Here is a 19,485-nt window from a genome sequence, read left to right as displayed (position 1 = left end):
TAGATAGATGGGGAGGAGAGCTTCCAGGCCCTGGCTCACTCCGCACGTGCCTGCAATGCTGGTGGAGGGCTGAAGCCAGGAGCAAGGAACCCATCCAGGTCTCTCACGTGGGTGTCAGGAATCCAATTACTTGAGCCATTACCTCTGCTTCCCAGGGTCTGTAGTAGCAGGAAGTTGGAATCAGGAGCAAGGTCAGGTATCAAACTCAGGCACTGCAGTATGGGACGTGGGTGTCTTAACTCAGCATCTGAACTGCTATGCCAAGTATCCACCCCAGTAAGGGGTTTTTTTGGTTTGTTTGTTTGTTTTAAAGATTTATTTGTTTATTTGAAAGAGTTACAGGCAGAGAGGGAGAGACCTTCCATCCACTGCTTCACACCTGGATGGCCACAATGGCCAGGGCTGGGCCAGTAGCCAGTAGCACAAGCACTTGGGCCATCTTCCACTGCTTTTCCCAGGTCACCAGCAGGGAGCTGGATTGAAATTGGAGCACCCAAGTCTCTAACTGGCACCCATATGAGATGCTGGCATTGCAGGCGGCGTTTTTACATGCTACGCCACAGCACTGGGCCAGCAGTAAGGGATTTGGTTTTCCTACCTTAGCCATGTGGTCTCCCATTGCCATGCTGGACCAAGAATCTCGGGATGCTGGCATTGGCATTGGCAGAGTCTAGAGAAGCTTGGGCCCTTGAGGAACAAGAGCCACCAGCTTTCTATGGCGGGCGGCAGCAGCACCCCTGTGCTAGCAGTCCCACAGGTCCACTCTGCAGTGAAAACTCCTACCCTGGCTCAGGGGGCCACTGTGAGTGGCTGGGTGCTCTGGACCCCCGGGAACTGGAATTCAGGTTCTGACCTCTCTGGGGTCGTCCATGCTCAGCCCTGCTCCACTGAGGGACCCAGAGGGAAGGGGAATGCATGGCACTCAGTGGATGGGTCTCTGTGCCCTTGGTACCCCAGTTAAAGCAGATGGAGGTGCAGCTGGAAGAAGAATACGAGGATAAGCAAAAGGTGTTGCGGGACAAGCGGGAGCTGGAGAGCAAGCTCACTGCACTCAGCGACCAGGTAGACACCTGTGGCCGGGGGGCTGGGGGTGGGAAGCTGAACACAGGGGCAGGGGTGCTCTCAGCACTCATTGTCATAACTGGGGGTGGGGCAGTCCCTGTCCACTGCCACACGCAGGCCATTCTCCTTGGCTGGCCTGATCCTGGCAATTCCCTGTGCCGTTGCTCATTATGGGGGCCCCTGAGAATGAGGCTGAGGTAAGGGGTGGGCTTGGGGCAGACAGAAGGGCGTCCTCACTGCTGGTGCCCACCCAGGTGAGCCGGCGAGACTTGGAGTCGGAGAAGCGGCTTCGGAAAGACCTGAAGCGCACCAAGGCACTGCTGGCGGACGCGCAGGTCATGCTGGACCACCTGAAGAACAGCGCGCCCAGCAAGCGGGAGATCGCCCAGCTCAAGAACCAGGTGCCCTACTGAGGGGAGGCTGCTCACCCAGGGGTGGCAGGCCTCACTTTCGCAGTTCTCTTTGTCTCCCCCTTGTTCCTCTTGGTAGCTTTTGAAGGAGGGCGATGGGGAGGTAGGGAGAAGCCACTTGTAGCAGGCAGATTCCCGAGGGTCTGTACATGCTGTGCGGCCTGACCGAGTCCTGGGTGGCGGGGGTGGGGCCCGGTCCCCATCATGGGAGGAGATGCCATGCATGATCAGAGCACGACTGCGGCCCTGTGGTTTGAAAGCCTGGAGGGGGACGGGGAGGAGAGCCACTGGGCTCCCTCTGACCTTCCAGCAGCCTGCCAAGCCTGCTGCCCCCAGGGAATGGCTAACGTCTCTCCCTGGGGTGGGGGTGGCCCTGGTTCCAGCTGGAGGAGTCAGAGTTCACCTGTGCGGCAGCCGTCAAAGCACGGAAAGCAATGGAGGTGGAGATTGAGGACCTGCACCTGCAGATCGATGACATCGCCAAAACCAAGACTGCGGTGAGCATGCAGGGGGCATGGGGCTGGGCCCGGGGGACTGAGGGGGAGAAGAGCCGTGATGGCGGTGCCTGTCACCGCCCCCCCCCCAACAGGTCCCTTCACACCAAGGCTTTCTGCCAGGAGAGCAGGCCTCCCCTCTCACCCCCCTCCCCCCCCGGAACACAGGCCTTGTCGAGGGGCGGGTGGAAGAGGGAGCCAGCCAGGACCCATCTCCCTGCTTAACCACCTGCCTGTGGGAGCTTGGCTGCAGGCCCCGACACCATAAATAAAAGCAGCTAATGTGGCTGAGGGATGTAAACAGGTGCCTGGAGATTAGCAGAAGCACCGATAAGAGGACGGGATGGCTCGGCTGCCCTCCCCTTCCCCTGCCCAGCCCACTGACAAGCCCAGGCGGCAGCTAATTAGAGCTCTTATTTAATGCCTCCCTTTTAATTTCCCACCTCTCCCACGGCCCATCCACCGGCAGAGGATCCACCACTGGGGATGCTGCCCCTGGTACCTCCTCAGGCAGGGCACGGGGCAGGGGAGGAGGCGGGGCTGGGCGGCCTGCTTTGAGGGCCCCCGGCCCCGGGCACCCAGCTGCTGAGAGATGCCAGTCTCAGGGGCTTAACTTGTGCCCGTGACATTCGTGCTCCTCAGCAGTTTTCAGGTGAGTAATTCAAATTCCTTAATTGTGTTAAAAAAGGCTGTTATAAAATTACCATTTTATTTAAATCCGAGTTAATAAATTTCTTGGCAGAGGCTTCCCCAGTTCCCCACAGCCCAGTAACAAGATGGATGGGGCCGAGAAGGAGCCAACGCAGTCATTTTGGTTTGGAATTACAGGCTAATAGATTCATTCATTTCCTGAAGCTGCTGTTGGCTGTCTCGTCCCCTCCCCCACCAGGAGTGGACTGGCTTCTGGGGGCCAGGAGGGGATGGGCAGTCCCAGGGGACAGAGAATCCGAGCCAGGGAGCTTCCCAGACTCCAGGGGCCCTTCTACGTATGGGGCCTGACACAGCCAGAGTGCATGCAGGTCGGGGCCTGGGCTGGCAGTGCCGGGATGATGGGTCATTTGTTCTGGGCAGGCTTTTTCTGCCTTCTCATTAGCCTCCAAAGAGCTGCCAGAAAGCAGCTGTCATTTAGCCCAGAAGCCCAGGGTCTGCCCGTGCTGCAGAGCCAGCCCCTCCCCTCGTTGCCTGGCCCAGGGCACAACAGCAGCAGCTCTCTGAGCACCCTGGATCCTGGAAGCTGCTCCAGGGGTGGGCCTGGCGCCCTCGTCTTCCCCCATCCCAGCCCCTCCCCTACCTGTTGGAGTGGCATGGGAGGCGGCCCCGACTGGCCACCTGGAGCCTTTGGGCAGGCACGCCGGGCCCGATGCCTCTGATCTGTCTGCCTCTGTCCAGCTGGAGGAGCAGCTGAGCCGGCTTCAGCGTGAGAAGAATGAGATCCAGAACCGGCTGGAAGAGGATCAGGAGGACATGAATGAGCTGATGAAGAAGCACAAGGCGGCCGTGGCTCAGGTACCCTAGCCGCAATGGCCGTCCTGCCGGGCCTCCCCACTTCCCTCCCCCGGTTCCCCCGTGCAGCCGTTTCTCCAGGGAGACTGCAGCATGGGAACCTATCTGCAGGGGCTGGGGATTGGACCCTGCACCCCACGCTGTCACCCCTTCCCCAGGCCTCCCGGGACCTGGCTCAGATGAATGACCTCCAAGCCCAGCTAGAAGAGGCCAACAAGGAGAAGCAGGAGCTTCAGGAGAAGGTGGGCACTGGGGGCTCTCTCGCTGGAGAGGGGGTGAAGGGCCACACCAGTGGGGACAGCCCCAGGCTCACGGTACTGAGGGCGCTCCTCTCTGCCGTGGGCAGCCCACAGGGCAGCGTAAACCCACGGAAGGAGCTGGGCGTGGAGCCACATCACCACAGCAGACATTTTGGCTTTGCTGCCTCATTTCACATGTCTGCTCCCTCTCTGGGCTTTAGCCCTCTCCTTTCTCTCAGAAGGCAAGATCTGTGCCAAGCACTGGGGCCAGTGGGGGACGCTTCTGACCCAGAGCCGCCTCCCTGTGCTCTCGCCATGTGTCCCTCCCTGCCCCGGCCTCCTGGTCACCATGGTGACGTCGCCTGCCCCGATTCCGCCTCCTCCCTTCCTGGGCTCAGTTATCTCTTCCCATCCTGCCCCCTCCTCCCCAGCTGCAAGCGCTCCAGAGTCAGGTAGAGTTCCTGGAGCAATCCATGGTGGACAAGTCCCTGGTGAGCAGGCAGGAAGCGAAGATCCGGGAGCTGGAGACTCGCCTGGAGTTCGAAAGGACGCAAGTGAAGCGGCTGGAGGTGGGTCCGCGGCCACAGGGAGCGGGAGCAGAGCCGCCCCCACTGCTGGAGCGATGCAGGCTGGCTCCGTGAGGCTGGGCAGGCCCTGGGCACTCCTCCGAGGCCCCTGCCAAAGCCGCGGGGCCGGCTGCCGGGGAGGGGGCCTCTCTGGGCGCCACGGAGCCTGCCTGCTTTGTATTCCGGTTCCGTGCTTGCTTTCTGCCGAGGGACCAGAGCAGCTTAGCTTTTCGTCTTCATATTTTCCTGCACACGCGCTCCCCCCTGCCTGTCCCCCTGCTCCCTGGCAGGGTCATAAATATGCAGCGGGCGGCAGCGCGTCTGTGAGGGCTGAAGTCTGCTCTCATCTCGCCGCTCTCCTCCCCTGCCTGTGATCCCCTTTATTCCTCACTTCTTCCCACCCTTCCTGCCTCTGCCTCTGCCTTTTCCTCTCCTCTGGTTGGCCCTGCCACTGCCCGACGTTTTCTCCCCTCGTCGTATTTTTCCTCTCCCAGCCCGACTCCCCTTTCTGTCCGCCCTGTTCCTGCTCTCCCTCAGCTCTGCTCCTCGGTGCTTTCAGCCCTTTCTTGTCCTCTCTGCCTGGGCCCCTCCCTCCCTGACATGGCAGCAGCGAGGAGGAGGAGGAGTGAGGCAGCCAGGTGCCCACCCCGCCCTTCCCCCTGCCCCTGGTTACACCCTTCTGCTTGTGCTTCTTGGGCTCAGGGACGTGGGTCTGGGCTGTGTCAGCCCGGCCTGGGAGCTGTGGTCACAGGGTTGGAGCCGAGCCTCCTGCTGCCTTCCCTGTCAGCGCTTTGGTCTGCAGGGCGGGTGCGAGGGTAAAGGTGGGAACGGGAGGAGAGCGGAGTGACAGCCTCCCCAGTCGGGACCCCGTGCCCAGGAGAACTGGAGAGAACTGGAGCTTGGTAGTTCGATTCCTGCCCCACCAGCCCCAGGATGGCCGGTGATATTCTGATCCCCATTTTACATAAAGGGCTGCGTAGACTGAGTGAGGCCTGAGGGATGTCCAGGGGCAGAAGCAGCCCCTGGGCTGGTGGCCACAGGGCCGACCTGCTGGACTTCTGTCTGTTGCTCTTGGGCCTAGTCCTTTCCCTCAGTGCTGTCCCTTGGGAAGGCATGATCATGATTTAGATTTATCGAGCATTCAATACAAACGGCCCCTAGCAGTCCACACAGCCTGGCTCCGTTATCCTAGGGGTGGGGGTGGGGGTGGGGGGCTGGGGGACAGTTGCTGGTGGGATGAGAGGATCAGAACCAGATGCAGGCTCCTTCCCTCAAGCCCGCCTGCCCCTGTCTTGCAGCCTCTTCCTGCTCAGCATCCCACTGCAGGGCACGGGCACCGAGCTCAGGTGTCTGAGTCGTGGGGATTGAGAGCCCGCCCCTGCTTGGTCTCCTTCTGGCCCTCCGGCTCTCAGCGAGGCCCTGACCCCTGAGCACAGGAGCCAGCTGTGCTGGAGCCCAGGCTCCCTGACCCAGATTCCTGCCTCAGCCCCTCTCTGCCTGGCTGATGGGCCTGCCTGCCCCTTCTGTCGGTCCAGGGCCTGGCCAGCCGGCTCAAGGAGAACATGGAGAAGCTGACTGAGGAGCGGGATCAGCGCATTGCGGCCGAGAACAGGGAGAAGGAGCAGAACAAGCGGCTCCAGCGGCAGCTCCGGGACACCAAGGAGGAGATGGGCGAGCTTGCCAGGAAGGAGGCCGAGGCGAGCCGCAAGAAGCATGAACTGGTAATGCCCGCCCCCACCTCCACCCCGAGTGGCTGCTGAGTGTCCACCTCCCCGCAGGCTGCTGGGGGGTAGGGATGCAAAGAAATGAGCATTTAGAGACTGGAGAGGGGAGGAGTGTGACCAGAGGATTGTCCAGGAAGCCCTGAGGGCAGCCAAGGAGCCAGGGGTGCCCCAGAGACTCCAGCAGGGAGGGCTAGGCCCCCACAGCCCAGCATCACAGAGCAGAGCGGCTGTGCAGGTTTCAAGCAGTGCCCACCCAGCTCCTCCAGGCAGGGGAGATGTGAGCAGGCTTCTTGTGGGGCAGCAGGGGCAGGCACCGGCGCTCAGCACCCTGGACTGTCCGCCTCCCTCCTAGGAGATGGACCTGGAAAGCTTGGAGGCCGCCAACCAGAGCCTGCAGGCCGATCTGAAGCTGGCGTTCAAGCGCATCGGGGACCTGCAGGCTGCCATCGAGGATGAGATGGAGAGTGATGAGAACGAGGACCTCATCAACAGGTGGGGGCAGCCTCTGTGGCGTCTGCAGCCTGCCTCGAGGTCTCTTGACGCCTCTGCAATCGGGCCTCCTGGCAGAACCCCTGTCTCCCCATCACCTCCCACTACCCGCCTACCACCACCACCAGCCCACCCTCCCCCGGCTGCCAGATCTCCTGAACAGAGACAGATGCTGTCCCTGCGCCTCCCGGACCCCTCCCCACACTTCCTGAGGACCCAGCTCCCCGCCTCCGCCTATCCGAGATGAGTTATCCCCCCGCTTAGCCGCATTTCCAGTGGCGCCTGCTCTCTCGGGAGAGTAGGATTTAAAGGTGATGGTGCCTTGTTACCATGCCAGAGACCTGCTCTCGTAAAACTCACCCAGTGAATGGTTTAGGAGAGAGAGGCAGATTTGCAGTCTTTGGCTGCAGATGGAGTCGAGAGGTAGGAAGACCAGCAGAGACGGGGTGGGGTCAGGCCCTGGAGAAGCTCTGGAGACCTTCCCCCATCCCGCAGGCAGGGCTGGGGTGGCCCAGTGAACCTACTCGGTAGGGGCAGGGGAGCTGCACTGGCGGGTTCTGAAGACAGCACAGTCACTCCTCCCCCTGCCTATCCATGGCCAGCCAAAGCCATCTCTTGCTGAGGGTCCGCCTCGGCCTGCCCATTGATTGTTCCGTCTGTCCCTTCCTCCGGCCCCCTTGCCCACCGTTTTCTTTCTGTTTCCAGTTTGCAGGACATGGTGACCAAGTATCAGAAAAGAAAGAACAAACTGTGAGGACCGGAGCGCATGCGCTCTCTGCCTCTCCTCGCGGGTGTCTGACCACCCCTAACACTGGGTGCTGTGCGGGGCCCCCGCTGCATGCCACACGCACATGGCCCCACGGCCCACACTCTCCTCCCTTGCTGGTCTCTAACACTAACACTCAGACTGGACCCTGGCTAGGGCAGAGCTACACTTGGTCGGCAGGACCGGGAAGGGAGCTCAGCCTCATTTGCCTCCCTGAGCCCAGCCCTCTCCATCCTCAGCTGCCTCCCTGGCCCAGGTCTCTGGCAGGGTGGGGGTCGGGGGTCTAGGCTGGCCTTGTGGGCATCCCTGGGCTCCTTTGCAGCTGGCGCCTCCTGAAAGGAGCAGGTGTGCTTTGTCTTCAGAGGTCCACCATCTTCTCTTGGCACGGGAGGGTGGGAGGAGGGGGCTCAGACGGTCCCTTGTGGGGAGGATGAGCTTTCAGGCAGCTCATCAGCGCTGCTCTGCCGTGGCCGTGAAGGGAGCAGGGCCAGATGTGTTTACCTGGCTCTCTGAGGGCACCTTGGACAGAGGGACCCAGGCATTGCCTTAGTGCTGTCAGGCGGCAGGAAGCCAGGGAAACCCGCCCCTGTCTTTCCCTTCTCTCTGGGCAGAAGCTGGCCAGCAGGTGCAGAGGCACAGGGCTGCAGGCAGATTGGGCTGCCGGGTTGGTGTTTGGAGCTGGTTTTCTCTCGTGTAGCCTTGGGTTTCCTCCCCCACTCGCTCTCGCCTGGCAGGCCTCCTCCCCTGGTCAGGATGGGCTGGCGGCCGTGCAGAGGACTCCAGGAGAGCTAATGATAAATGTAATAGTGTGTAACAGTGATAGAGGGCCGCTGGAGCCCGCTTGTCACACACAATTAATATCCCCTGCCGTTCTGTCTCCGTTTGTTTGTTCCCCCGCGATTCGGCTCCCAGTTAACTAATAGCACATGAGCCCGGACATAAATTGTATTTGACGCGAGGTTTAATTCCGGCCATTTAAAATTTCAACTGCCCCCTGAGCCTGCCTGCCCCTGGAGTTTGTTTACGGGCCTGATTATTTAAGGAAAAGAACCCAAACATTGTCTAGATGTTTGCTGCTGAAGGCAAGGCGAGAACAGGCAGGCCAGCTTCCCAACCCATTCGCTGCTCTGAGTGCAAGGAGGAAAATTCGTATTCTGGATTCTGGATGCACAACCATCTTATCCCCAGTGGGTCCTGGCCTTGCCATCCGTGGGCAGTGGGAGCTTCGAGGGCTGATAAAATGTGCACTTAAGAGCACATTCTAAACCACTGCTGAGTGCACAGGCGCAGGCGCAGGCGCACACACATGCCCCAGCCTGCACTCAGGCAGGCGCGTGGGGACGTGCATTGCTAAGCGGGCTCCCGCTGATGGCAGAGAGGTGGCGCGGCTCCTTCTGCAGCAGCTCTGGGCCCCAGCTCCAAGTTATCGAGCCAGTGTGCTAAGGCGGGCAGAAAAATAATGTTTCGATTTACTTAGAGATACAGTTGTTATTGCCATAACCTTAATGAAAGCCGTAAACAGGGCAGTATTAAGGGAGATTTATACAGAAACGCTTTTAACATGTAGACATAGATTTTGCGATGCATACAGCACCTCCTTTCTAAAGGCAATCAATATGGTTATGAACGGCGGTGATAAATTACAGGCTCCGGAGCTAGAGAGGGAGGTTTTTTGCACGGGTGTATAAATCAGGTGGTATTGGCGTTCCATGGGGCCCATGCACTGCAGTAAATCTGCCAGGCTCACACGGGCACACGGCTTGCATTAGTGGTTTCGGGGCTGTCTGGTAAACTCCTGTTTACCCGGGGCATCAGCCAGCCTCGTCTTTGTTGCAGTTCTGTGTGTGACGGAAGCCCATAAAATATGCCTGCTTATCCCCTCTGCTCCCCACCCACGCACACACAAAATCACACGGGTCAGGCCCTCTCACAGTTTCCAAAACAAGGTCTGATGGTTTTCTGTGTGTGTGTGTGTGTGTGCGCGCACATGAGCACATGTGACTATTTATTCAAGAACATAATTCAGGAACGGGGCTGCTCCTGTTGACACAGATGAAAGGAAATTTACATCAAGGAGAAATCCTAGCCTATCCGTGCAGGCGAACTTGGAGAGCAGGCATTTTGCAGGATTTTAGAAACATTCACAGTCAGAAGCTGTCTCCAGACCCCACCTGCGTCGTGAGGGGCTCCCTTGACTCCAGCCTCAGAATTCCTGAAAGTGCTAGGGTCAGTGTGGCCAGGAGCAGCACTGGAGAACAAGGGCTGGAGGCTCACGGATGGAGGCTGCCTGACAGTGGGGGCGACAGAGAGACTTGGAGAGACAGCCCCCATCTGGGACTTCCTGAGCCTGGGTCTCTTGGAGCTGTTGTTAGTCCCTTGGGAAATGCATCCCCCCCCCCCCTTGTCCTCTTGTGTGCTTAAGGTCCAGGGAGGCTGCAGGGTGGGTCTAGGCTATGACCTGGGCTTAAACCTGGTGCCCAGGTCAGTGTTGGAATCAGCCAGGGAGACGTCCAGGTTCAAGCCAACTTGAAGTCACCTGAAGCTGCAGCCCAGCTCTTGATCAAAGGCGTGGAACATGGTAGCAGCCGTAGCCACAGATTAGGGAGTGGCATTGAGAAACAGCAGAGTAAGCCTCAAGAAGTCGCTGAAGGGCCCAGGGTGCCCCCTTTTTAACCAAGAACCATGCTCCTGTAACTGATGAGTGGGTGGTCTCCTCTCCTTCTCCCTGGGCTGGTCGTACTGACACCCGGCTGCGCGGCACTCCCTGCTCCTCAGGTCTTTGTGGTCTCACAGCGTGGCCTGCCAAGTGGGGCAGGCTCCTTGGAATGGTGTGCTCCTCCTAACTGCCCGTTCTCCCCAACTCACAACACGCATGCCACCTGCATCCCGCCCCTGCCCATGACACCCTGTCCCCCTTCAGCTCTCCCTCCTGCCTGGCCTTGCCTACCTTTCTGCTTCTCCTCCTGACAGTGAGGGAGACTCAGATGTGGACTCGGAGCTGGAGGACCGGGTCGACGGGGTCAAGTCCTGGTTGTCGAAAAACAAGGGACCGTCCAAGGCAGCTTCCGATGACGGCAGCTTAAAGAGCTCCAGGTGAGTGCAATGGCCTTGAGTTGGGAGGAAAAAGCCATCTCGTGTCACCAGGAACAGATGAGTGGTGCCTTGGTCCCCAAGGGACAGGCCTCACACCATCTGCGCCACTCACCTGGAGCTCATCCAGTTCTTAGCCAGGAGCTGCGCCCCCTTATTCTTCCCAGGTAACGCTTCCTTTGAGGCAGGAGGCTTTGGCTGGTGTAGGTTTAACTTCATTCTTACTTATCCATTCGGCAAATGTTGGTTGAATTACCCGACGCTTTGGGCCCTTGGAATTGAGTCTGGGGTGAGACAAGAGGGACTCTGGCTCCCATGAACCTGCTCAGGGTTGGCCCTGGCCAGCTCTGGATCTCTCCATCTTAATAGGAATTGCAGCATAGACACAGGCTGCCCTGATGCCCATTCTAGCCCCAGGCTCACTGCTGTCTCTCTCTACCCATTCTCTCCTTCCTCCAGTCTTTTCATTGCCATCTCCCTCCCACCCCATGCTTCCCGTAACCTCCCACTCACTGGAAGAACTTGCTCCCTGCTGCCCAGTCATGGCTTTCTGTTCGTGCAGACGGCTGCCCCTGGAAGGTGCCCCTTCCCCAACCCCAGCCACTGGCCAGGATGGCAGCCTCCTTGGCCACTCCCCTGCTGTCCCCTACACAGAGTCCCCCCAGCTCAGGCTAGTTCTGATCCTGCAAAGCACCTTCCCACCCCTTCCGAGACAGCAGGTGGTCTGGGTAGAAAATAGCACCTCTCCCCACTTCCCCAGCTCCCCGGAGGTCCCTTCCCCAAGTCCAGCCCCTCACCCCAAGCACCCAGCGGCCCCCTCTAATTGGTTTAATTTATTCGGCCGAACAGCATTTTGTTATTGCAGATAGTGCCGCCTTCCCCGCCCCAGTGCCGTTCACCACAGCGTGGCACGAGGCTCCAGGTAGTTGACAATGAAATAAATTGAACTAAACGTTTTAGAGGGGGAAAAGTGATGAAATAGAACAATAGTCTAATTTACATGACATTCTCCATGAAGCTATTTTCACTGACGCAAATTATTTTGCTTCATTTCCTCCAACGCTCTCACCACCACTCTGCCAGGCTGCTTTCCCTTCCCTTCACTCCCGCCCCCTGGGTCTTTACTCTCCAGGTTTAACGCTTGCTCCTCTCTCCTCTCTCTCTCTCTCCTGGTTCTCTCCTGCTTGGCCCTCCTTCCCTCAGATCGACCCTTAATGTTCTCCCCAAGGAGGGCAAGGGGGTAGAGGAGAGGCCGGCCTCTGTGTTGAGCTCCCTGAGCTATCGGAAACGGCTCACCCTGAAGGACTCCATCGGGGGCACCGGGGATGAGGACTCGCTCTTCACCACGCTGAGCGAGCGCGCCGCCTCTCCCGAGAGGCCCCCCAGAAGGCCCCGTGCTGGGCCCAGGCAGGAGCCGGCCACAGCCGGGAAGCCTGGGGAGCCGGATGAGGGCGGCTCAGTGTTCTCCGAGGCCAGGAGCCGAGCCGGCCGTGGGCTGGAGAAGCGCTGCGGCTTAGACTTCGACCGTGCCTCGGCCGTCTCTGCGCCCGTGAGCCGGGCCTCCTCAGCCACGCGCCGGGGCTCTGGCGAGGACGGGGCCCGCTCCTCCCTGAGCTTCTCGCTGTCAGGCTCCCCAAGTGCCCGTCGCAGTACCTCCCGCCTCGACAGCCTGCCTGGGACCCTCAGCCCTTCCTTGAGCCGGGTCTCAGGCCTGGGCCGGGACAGCCCTGATTCACGCCTGTCCCTGGGCCGGAGCTGCCTGGACGACTGGGACGACGGAGCCAGTGTGGCCTTGAGCGAGGCGCAGTCACAGTACAGCCACCCGTCGCTGGCCCGCAGCCTGTCGGTGCCGCCGCAGCCGCGCGGCTTGGCCTCAGCCGCCGACGAGCCTCTTGGCGCCAGTGTCCGCCCCATCAGCCGCCACTCCTACCTGGACCCCGACCTGGAGGCTGCCATCAACGAGGTCTTGAGCTACAAACCCGTCCCGTTCCAGCGGAGCAGCCTGGAGCCCGACTCCGAAGACGATGACCGGAAGAGCATCCAGAGTGCCCGGAGCGCCCAGCTGGACCTCCCAGAGCGAGCCGCCAGCATCCGCCGCTCGGCCTCCGCAGCCGACGTGTCTCGGTCCCACGGCGGCCGCAAGAGCCGGAGCAAGCATAGGAGCAGGAGGAGCAGCTCCAGCTCCAGCTCCAGCTCTGAGGACTCGGAGCACAAGCGGCGGAAGAAGGGGCGCTCCCGGAAGAGCAAGAAGAAGTCCAAGTCAAGAAGGAAGAGAGCCGAGACCGAGTCGGAGTCCTCCTCCTCCTCTTCCTCATCCAGCGGCTCCACGGTCTCGAGCCACAGCCGCTCAAGCGTGAAGAAGGGCCCGGGGGCGGAGAGCGAGGAGGCTGGGCAGGCTCAGCGGCAGTCGAGGAAGGCGGAGAAGAAGCGCAAGAAAGAGGTGGACAGCCTGATGATGCGGTACCTGTACCGGCCCGAGAGCGACTAGTGCAGTAGGTGGCACCTGGCGTGGAGTGCGGCATGGCGTGTCCCACCGGTGTGCACTAACGCTCCCTGCCCTGCCCACCACCACCTCAGACCCCTCCTGCCTTCTTCTTGGGCTGCCTGGCCTCCGAGAGCCTCCCGGCTACCTCGGGCACCCAGGGTGTGGGGTGGGGACAGCTGAGCGGGTTCGTCACTTGGAACCCTGATGAGCTGGATCGGCTGACCGCGCTGCAGGTGGTGCTCATAGCTCCCACCCACCCAGTCCTTACAGTGGGCTGGGGACGGCATAGATCCTTGCCTCGCTTTGGTCACCTAACCTCACAAGCCCAGGATGGAGGTCTCGTTAGCCCCTCACTCAGACAAAGAATCTGAGGCACAGAGAGGTTAAGTCACTTGCTGCGCTCACACAGCTGGGAGTGATGTTGCCAGGATCTGAATGGGGTTTGTTTAACCCCACTACCCTTGCCCTGAGCTGTGTCTCCACGTGGCCCGGTGCACAGCACGTAGGGGATGTGATGTGACTGTGTGCCAGGCGGCACCCGTCCAGGCGCTTTTGTCTGTGTCCCTGACGGGCTGGCTCCAGGTGCCTCAGTGGCCATAAGCTATTGGGGGCCTTCTGCTCAGCTCCCCACCTCCCGTCCTGCAAAGCCACCTTCCTCTCTGGCAAGCCTTGGAGCACAAGACTCACAGGCTGCAGCCCACGCGGCACCACACCCCACAGCAGACCCAGAGATGCTTGCCTCGCTCCCCAGCCCTCCCACCCACAGCCCACACATGGGCGTCACCTCGGTGCTGCTCATCTCATGAAGTTCTAACAGATAGAAATTAGCACCCGCTGAGTGACAGCCCCCTCCTGGCTCTCCTGCCTCCCCCGGCCGGTTCCCCTCCCCGTCAAGGGGGGAGATCTCATAGTTGGGCCCTTTATGCCCACACCCCCACTGTGAAAGAAAGGCAGAGCCTGACTCACTGGAATCCCATTGTTGCCAGTTCCCCTGGAAGGCGGTGGCATTTGGATCCCCCTGGTTATGTGAGGCTGTTTGGGCTTGGTACCCTCCAGGGCGAGCCTGCTGCCCCCCAGGAGGTGTGACCCTGGAGTGCAGCCCCCTGGGGCATGGGCTTTTATTTCCCACACGCATGAACTAACGCACACCTGTCGCATGCTTGTGCTGTGGGGCGGCTGGACAAGTATTCTGCCTTTGGATGTGTTTTACCACAAGAGACCAAGTGAATGTGACCTGAGCTATTTGGAGACAGGGAATGGAATGGGAGGACATGGAACTCGAACCCAGAACAGGCTTGTGGCCAACTTGTTCCAACCCCTTGGAATCAGCACTGCCTTATCACTGCCCTCCTTGTGACAGATGGTTGCAGGGCACTCCGGAGAAGAGCAGGAAGCATCTCCATTGCACTGGGAGCCAGCCATTGTCAGCTCTTTGGTGGGAAAGACAGGAGGCACAATGTTTGTTCTCCCATCTCTGCCTTCCCCTCTCAGCCCGGCTGAGTGCCCCACACCCTGGGGTGCAGGAAGTCAGCTGATGGAACAAGGCGACTGTCTAGGGAGCTTAGAGGGCCTGACCCTCCTGTGCATTCCACCCTCACCTCCAGGGGGAGACACAGGCCTCGCTGGGCCGTCCCACACCCACGAGTGACTGGCAGATTCCAGACCCCAATGCCCTCAGCCCACTGTAACCCTTGAGCCCACAGCAAGAACAAAAAAAGAGAAAGCCCGTTTTTGCCACCAGCCACCAGCACAGTCCCTTGCAGTCACCAGGAGACTGCACCTGGACAGCGCCTCCGAGGAGGAGGTGGAGGAGGAGCAGGAGCTGGGCTCCCTGCTGGCAGAGGAGTGCCCCGTGAGAACCTAGCCAACCACGGAGGCACAGAGGGAGTACCTCGCCGACACATTCTCCGGCTCTGCCCTCCCCCAAAGCCATCGCTCAGCTTCCCATCTGGCGAGGGGGACCAGCGAGAATTCGAAACATGAACGCTGCAGCCAAACACTGCATCCGTAGCAGTCGAGGGGAGGGGGGCTGCCACCCTGGGCTCTCCCAGCAGGAATTAGCTTATTTACCAAATTGTTTGTGACAGCACGCGGAGCAGGAGACACTGGCTTGTGGGGAGGAAAGCTTTTTAAACAATTCGGTTAAAATGTTCAAATTGCCAGCACCGGTTAAAATGTTCAAATTGCCAGCACCGACTCCTGCCCTGGGGAGGAGGGAGCTGCCTGCTCTTGGCTCTCTGATGGCTGCAGCAGTAGAAGCCACTGAGGAGACTGGCGAGAGAGCACCCCAGGGTGACCTGACGACTCCACGGAGCGGCCGAGAGGGAGACGTGAGGTTTGCTCTCTCTGGCCGCCCAGGCCACTCCTCTGCGTCTTGCCAGGGACAGCGTAGAAATCCGGCCGTGCATCCAGGCCTTGTAGACCCGCTGTGAGAAGGGGGCAGGCCTTGAGGCAGAGGCTCCAGCAGCCCTGCTCTGTCCTTATAGGCCAGGCGTCCCTCTGCCTAACAGCACACTTCCCATACCGAGTGCCCAGAAGGTCTGCATAAAAAATGAAAACAAGACCTGGGTCCCGCTAATTTAGAATCAAACAACCCCAAAGCTAAAATAGCCCCGCTTTTTCCCCAATGCTGCACAGTTATCACTGAGCTTCGTAATTTTGTCCCAGAGACACCCAGAGTCCTTAAGTGCCTTTGGCCCGTCAAAGTGAGACTCATTCCTGTTCAGTCTGGTCTGTATGAAATGTGTTTTGTGCTATTCTGAATCCTTTAAAAATGGTAATTCATTCATGAGAAGTGCAATAACTATTAACCAGACTGCCCCATTCCTGAACCACTTTGCATAATTGAACATGTATTCTATCAGCCACCCCCCCCCCCCCCCGGGACGCAGAGAGAGAGAGAGAGAGAGACCTGTCTTACCACTTGGGACTCACCCAGGCCAGCACCAGAATTCAGGCCTAGTCTTGTTTTCTTCCGAGGTCGTTCAGCCTAGCCAGGGAGTGGTGCCCTCCAAAGACTTGAAGGACTGAGTCTGGTTCAAGTTCATATCCTGGCTCTGTGACCTTGGGCAAGATCCCTCATTTCTTTGAACCAGCTTCCTTGTAATATTTCACAGGACTGTTGTGAAGAATAAGACGGCATAGCTAGTGCCTAGGCTCGTGTCTCACACACAGGATTCCGTGCCACCTCACGGAAACCTTGGAAAAAGCTAAGAATGTGGTTCTTTCTGGCAGAGCCCTGTTTCCTTCTCTTGGGGAATGGGGATACAAACTTTAAAAGGGCCAGGAAACAGAAGGCTCTCCTAAGATTGCTAAGTCAGCATTGTGGGCAGTGGGGCTCCTGTGTGCCCAAGGAGCTCTGTAGGATCTGGAGGCAGGTGTGTGCCCTGCTGTCTGTCAGAGTACAGGGCAGGCTGCAGCTGCAGGGACCTGTGCAGAGCCAGGGCTGTGTTTTCTGCAGTGATGTTGTGACTCCAGGGCACTTGAGCTGGCAGAGACAGTGGAGGTAGCAAGGGGAGGAGGCAGTTAGGAAGAGAAGTGAGGAGGTGAGTGGAACTGGCAGGCGAGGTGCCATCTTCCCTGGTCGGGTGCCCTGATCCAGCTCCCTGTGGGGGACAGTGCTTCCCCCACACAGAGGTCAGCTGCAGCTTGTGGAGCCAGTGGCTGGATGAAGACTCCATGGAGCTCGGTGGTTGTGCCAAGAAAAGGGGCCGTCCCGTTGGGCCCCCTGAGATAGGCCCTGCCAGCCCCTGCTACCTGAGCTGCCATTCCTTGTGGTGTGTGGATGATGCCAGGGCCAAGAGCAGAGTCTGAGAAGGGGTTGGGGTCTGGGAGTATTCAAGCAGGAAGACCCCTCCTCCTCAGAAGGAACTGGAACCTCTTTAGGAACATCTGGCCTGAGAGAGCCCCTACCTTAGATCAGTGGGAGCCACGGAGACCCTCAGTCTCTAAGTCGGTTTGATTCACGGACCGCCTGCAGCAGACTCTTCAGGCATTGGAAACACAGAATCCCTGAGTTCCACCCAGGAGCTGGCGAATCAGAGCGGCCAAGGGGAAGGACTGGGAACCTGAAGCCAGCTCAAGTCTGAGCCCCACAGTTTGCCAGCATCCCTTCCCTGGGAGTTTTTTTAAAGCTTTCGCCAAACAGCGTGCCCCTTCCTCTTACTGTCTGGGGAGGGTCTTTCTCAGTGAAGCGGGGAGTGGGGAGGGTTTCTCCTGGGCTCTGTGTGGCTCTGGTGGGGGGTCTGGCAGGCTCGAGGGCGCCCCCCCAGAGCCACGGGGTTTGGTGCTGAAGGGGAGGAAGGTTGTTCACTCAAACCCTGTGCCTCCTGCCCTGCAGCCCCACCGGCTACTGGAAGTCCCCCGCCCATGACCGGTCAGATGAGGAGCCCGACGCTCTCGACAGCACCTCCAGAGCCCGGTACTCCCACAACTACACGAGCGACAGCGACACAGAGGCCAAGCTCATGGAGACCCACGCGTAACCTGGGAAGCAAGCGGTTCACAGCTCTCCCGCTCCACAGCCCCGGAACTGGCAGGGGGCCACGCGGACCCTCTCTGTCACAGAGACTTTCCAGGCTGTGGGTGTTAAACGACTCCACACAGAAGAGGTGGGAGAAAGAGGAGTTTCTGAAAAGAGAACTGTTTGCTCCTCCCTGCCTCGAAGATGCCATGCTGTTGGCTTCCACCCTGGGCCACTGTGCTGGGCAGGTGGTCTGGCGCTGCGTGGAGCTGGCACGCTGGCCTCCATCTCAGCCCCTGCTCAGGGACGGAGCTCAGTTGCTGGGTCTACGGGGAGGCGTGGGTGAGGGCTTTCTCTTCTCAGTGCCTGCTGTCTTTTTACTTTTTAATTTAAATCCCCAACCTCTCCATCACAGCTGCATCCCTGGGAGTGGGAGGGGGCCGCGGCGGCAGCTGGGGCCCCCGGGAACCACCGGGGAATCTCATCTCCGTCTTTACTCTTGGGAGAGCGGCCTTTTCTCTGTGCAGCTGGAGAGGCTGCTGGGCGGAGCTGGGGACCGGCAGTGAAGAGGCGGCTGGGGAGGCCCCTCAGGTGCTTCTGGTTGGGGCCAAGCGAGCCCCACACAGACGGGTGCAGTGCGCCAGCCCCCACCCCGGCCCCCCTCAGCAGCGTGTGAAGTGCAATGACCTATTTAAGAGAAAACCCATTCCACCTACACGCTTGCTCGGGGCTTAGCCGAGCTCTGCCTCCCTCCCGCACCGTCCGTCGTCCGTCGGGTCTCCTGGGCCCTAAGCTCCACTTGAGAGGGAAAGCCTGGAGCTGAGAGCTGGAGAGGCAGTGCAGAGGCAGGCAGGACGCGAGTCCTCACCCTGTGACCTGAGCCTGCACTGTCTCTCTCCTTCCAGTTTCCCAGCCCCCATGCACCTCTGCCCCCCACCCCAGCTGTCCCACTGACTCCTCCAGATCTGGGGGCCCAAGGGCAGTGCCTGGTGCTGCTCCCATCTGCTGGCCCCCTCTCTCCTGCAGTCGGTTTGGACTCACTGGGCTGTGCTCTCTCCCCTGCTTACCTGAGGTATGGAAATAAAGGCCCTTTTCCCCTTGGTGACGCCAATCTCCTGCCTGTTCCTTCAGGCTCAAGGACCCTCCGATGTACTCCTGGGGTGAGGGGCGTGGGACTCCCCTGCTCTCTGGCCTGCGCCCCGCAGAGTGCCTTGGCAGCTCATCTGGGGCAGGCAGAGGCAGGCGGTGGGATGAGGGACTGCTCAGAGCTGTGAGCTGCCATTCAGGTTGACAGAGCCTTGGCCTCCCCGGCCTGCACCAGGCCATGCTGAGGTCTAGCCAACAGCTACATCTTACCACTGACCAAGATTCTGTCTTTAATGTTTTAAAAAGGGAATTAAACCCTTCTCGTTAGGAAGTGTTTTTATAGGCTGAATTTTAGTCATTCCGAAGGTGACTTTTTGATCAGAATTAGGCCGAACTGTCTCTAGCTCTCAGCTCCCCTTGGTCACAGAGCAACTTAAATAGAGTGGGGGTGCTCGTCTTCGCGCCCCAGCCCGTGCCTTGGCCCTGGGTGGCAGCTAAGAGGTGGCTCCTGGCGCCTGCGGAAGGGCAAGGAACAAACAACCCCTCGTCTCCTGCCTGCACCGAGGCGTGAGTTGTTAGGACCCCTGCAGGAGTCCAGGGGTCTCAGCGGGTAACCCCCAGTGATGGCAGCCCCTCCAAAAGAGACAAGAAAGGCACGAAGGTAGAAAGTCAACCCCAACACGAGTGGGAGAGGGTTGTGAAAAGGCTCCATCTTGAATGAGGGCTGCCCCACCTGCCGCCCCAGGATAGAACAGAGAAGGCAGTAAAAGTGAAGCTTTTTTTTTTTTTAAACTGCTGGCTCATGTTCTGTTCTGTCACTCACATCTCTTACTTCTGCTTCCAAACATCTCAGTGCACTTTCAGCTTCCCCCAGGTACTAGTGTGACAACCTCCCTGCTCCCTGCTGTTCACCCGCACAGAGGCAGGCCTCTGCATGGTGGCAGGGAAAGTCCGACGTCAGCCTCCGTTAGCCTGACCTAGGCCTTTGTCCAAGTCCGAACATGTATTCACTCATTTGCTCAGCAGTGGAGAACTATTTCACAGCTGCCTGCTGGGGTCCAGGCACCGTTCTGGGTCCCAGGGATGGATGAGATCAGGCACACAAAGTA

At 59.5% G+C, this 19,485-nt stretch overlaps 1 protein-coding gene across 1 annotated transcript in view; it reads left to right on the top strand.

Moving 5' to 3' along the window:
* MYO18A (myosin XVIIIA) overlaps window positions 1-19,156 on the top strand; it is a 95,872-nt gene extending 76,716 nt beyond the window's left edge. The window contains 11 exon segments of the mRNA XM_062215844.1: window positions 958-1,062; window positions 1,317-1,463; window positions 1,856-1,969; window positions 3,356-3,472; window positions 3,628-3,711; window positions 4,140-4,277; window positions 5,810-5,995; window positions 6,351-6,490; window positions 7,193-7,237; window positions 10,224-10,346; window positions 17,168-19,156. Coding sequence (XP_062071828.1) covers window positions 958-1,062; window positions 1,317-1,463; window positions 1,856-1,969; window positions 3,356-3,472; window positions 3,628-3,711; window positions 4,140-4,277; window positions 5,810-5,995; window positions 6,351-6,490; window positions 7,193-7,237; window positions 10,224-10,346; window positions 17,168-17,312 — 1,344 coding nt within the window. The 3' untranslated portion in view covers window positions 17,313-19,156.
* Window positions 19,157-19,485: the final 329 nt, after the last annotated feature.

The sequence above is a fragment of the Lepus europaeus genome, chromosome 18 (genome assembly GCF_033115175.1).
Source record: "Lepus europaeus isolate LE1 chromosome 18, mLepTim1.pri, whole genome shotgun sequence".
In the NCBI taxonomy this organism is placed as follows: Eukaryota; Metazoa; Chordata; class Mammalia; order Lagomorpha; family Leporidae; genus Lepus; species Lepus europaeus.
This window is presented reverse-complemented; position numbering and strand designations above follow the sequence as displayed.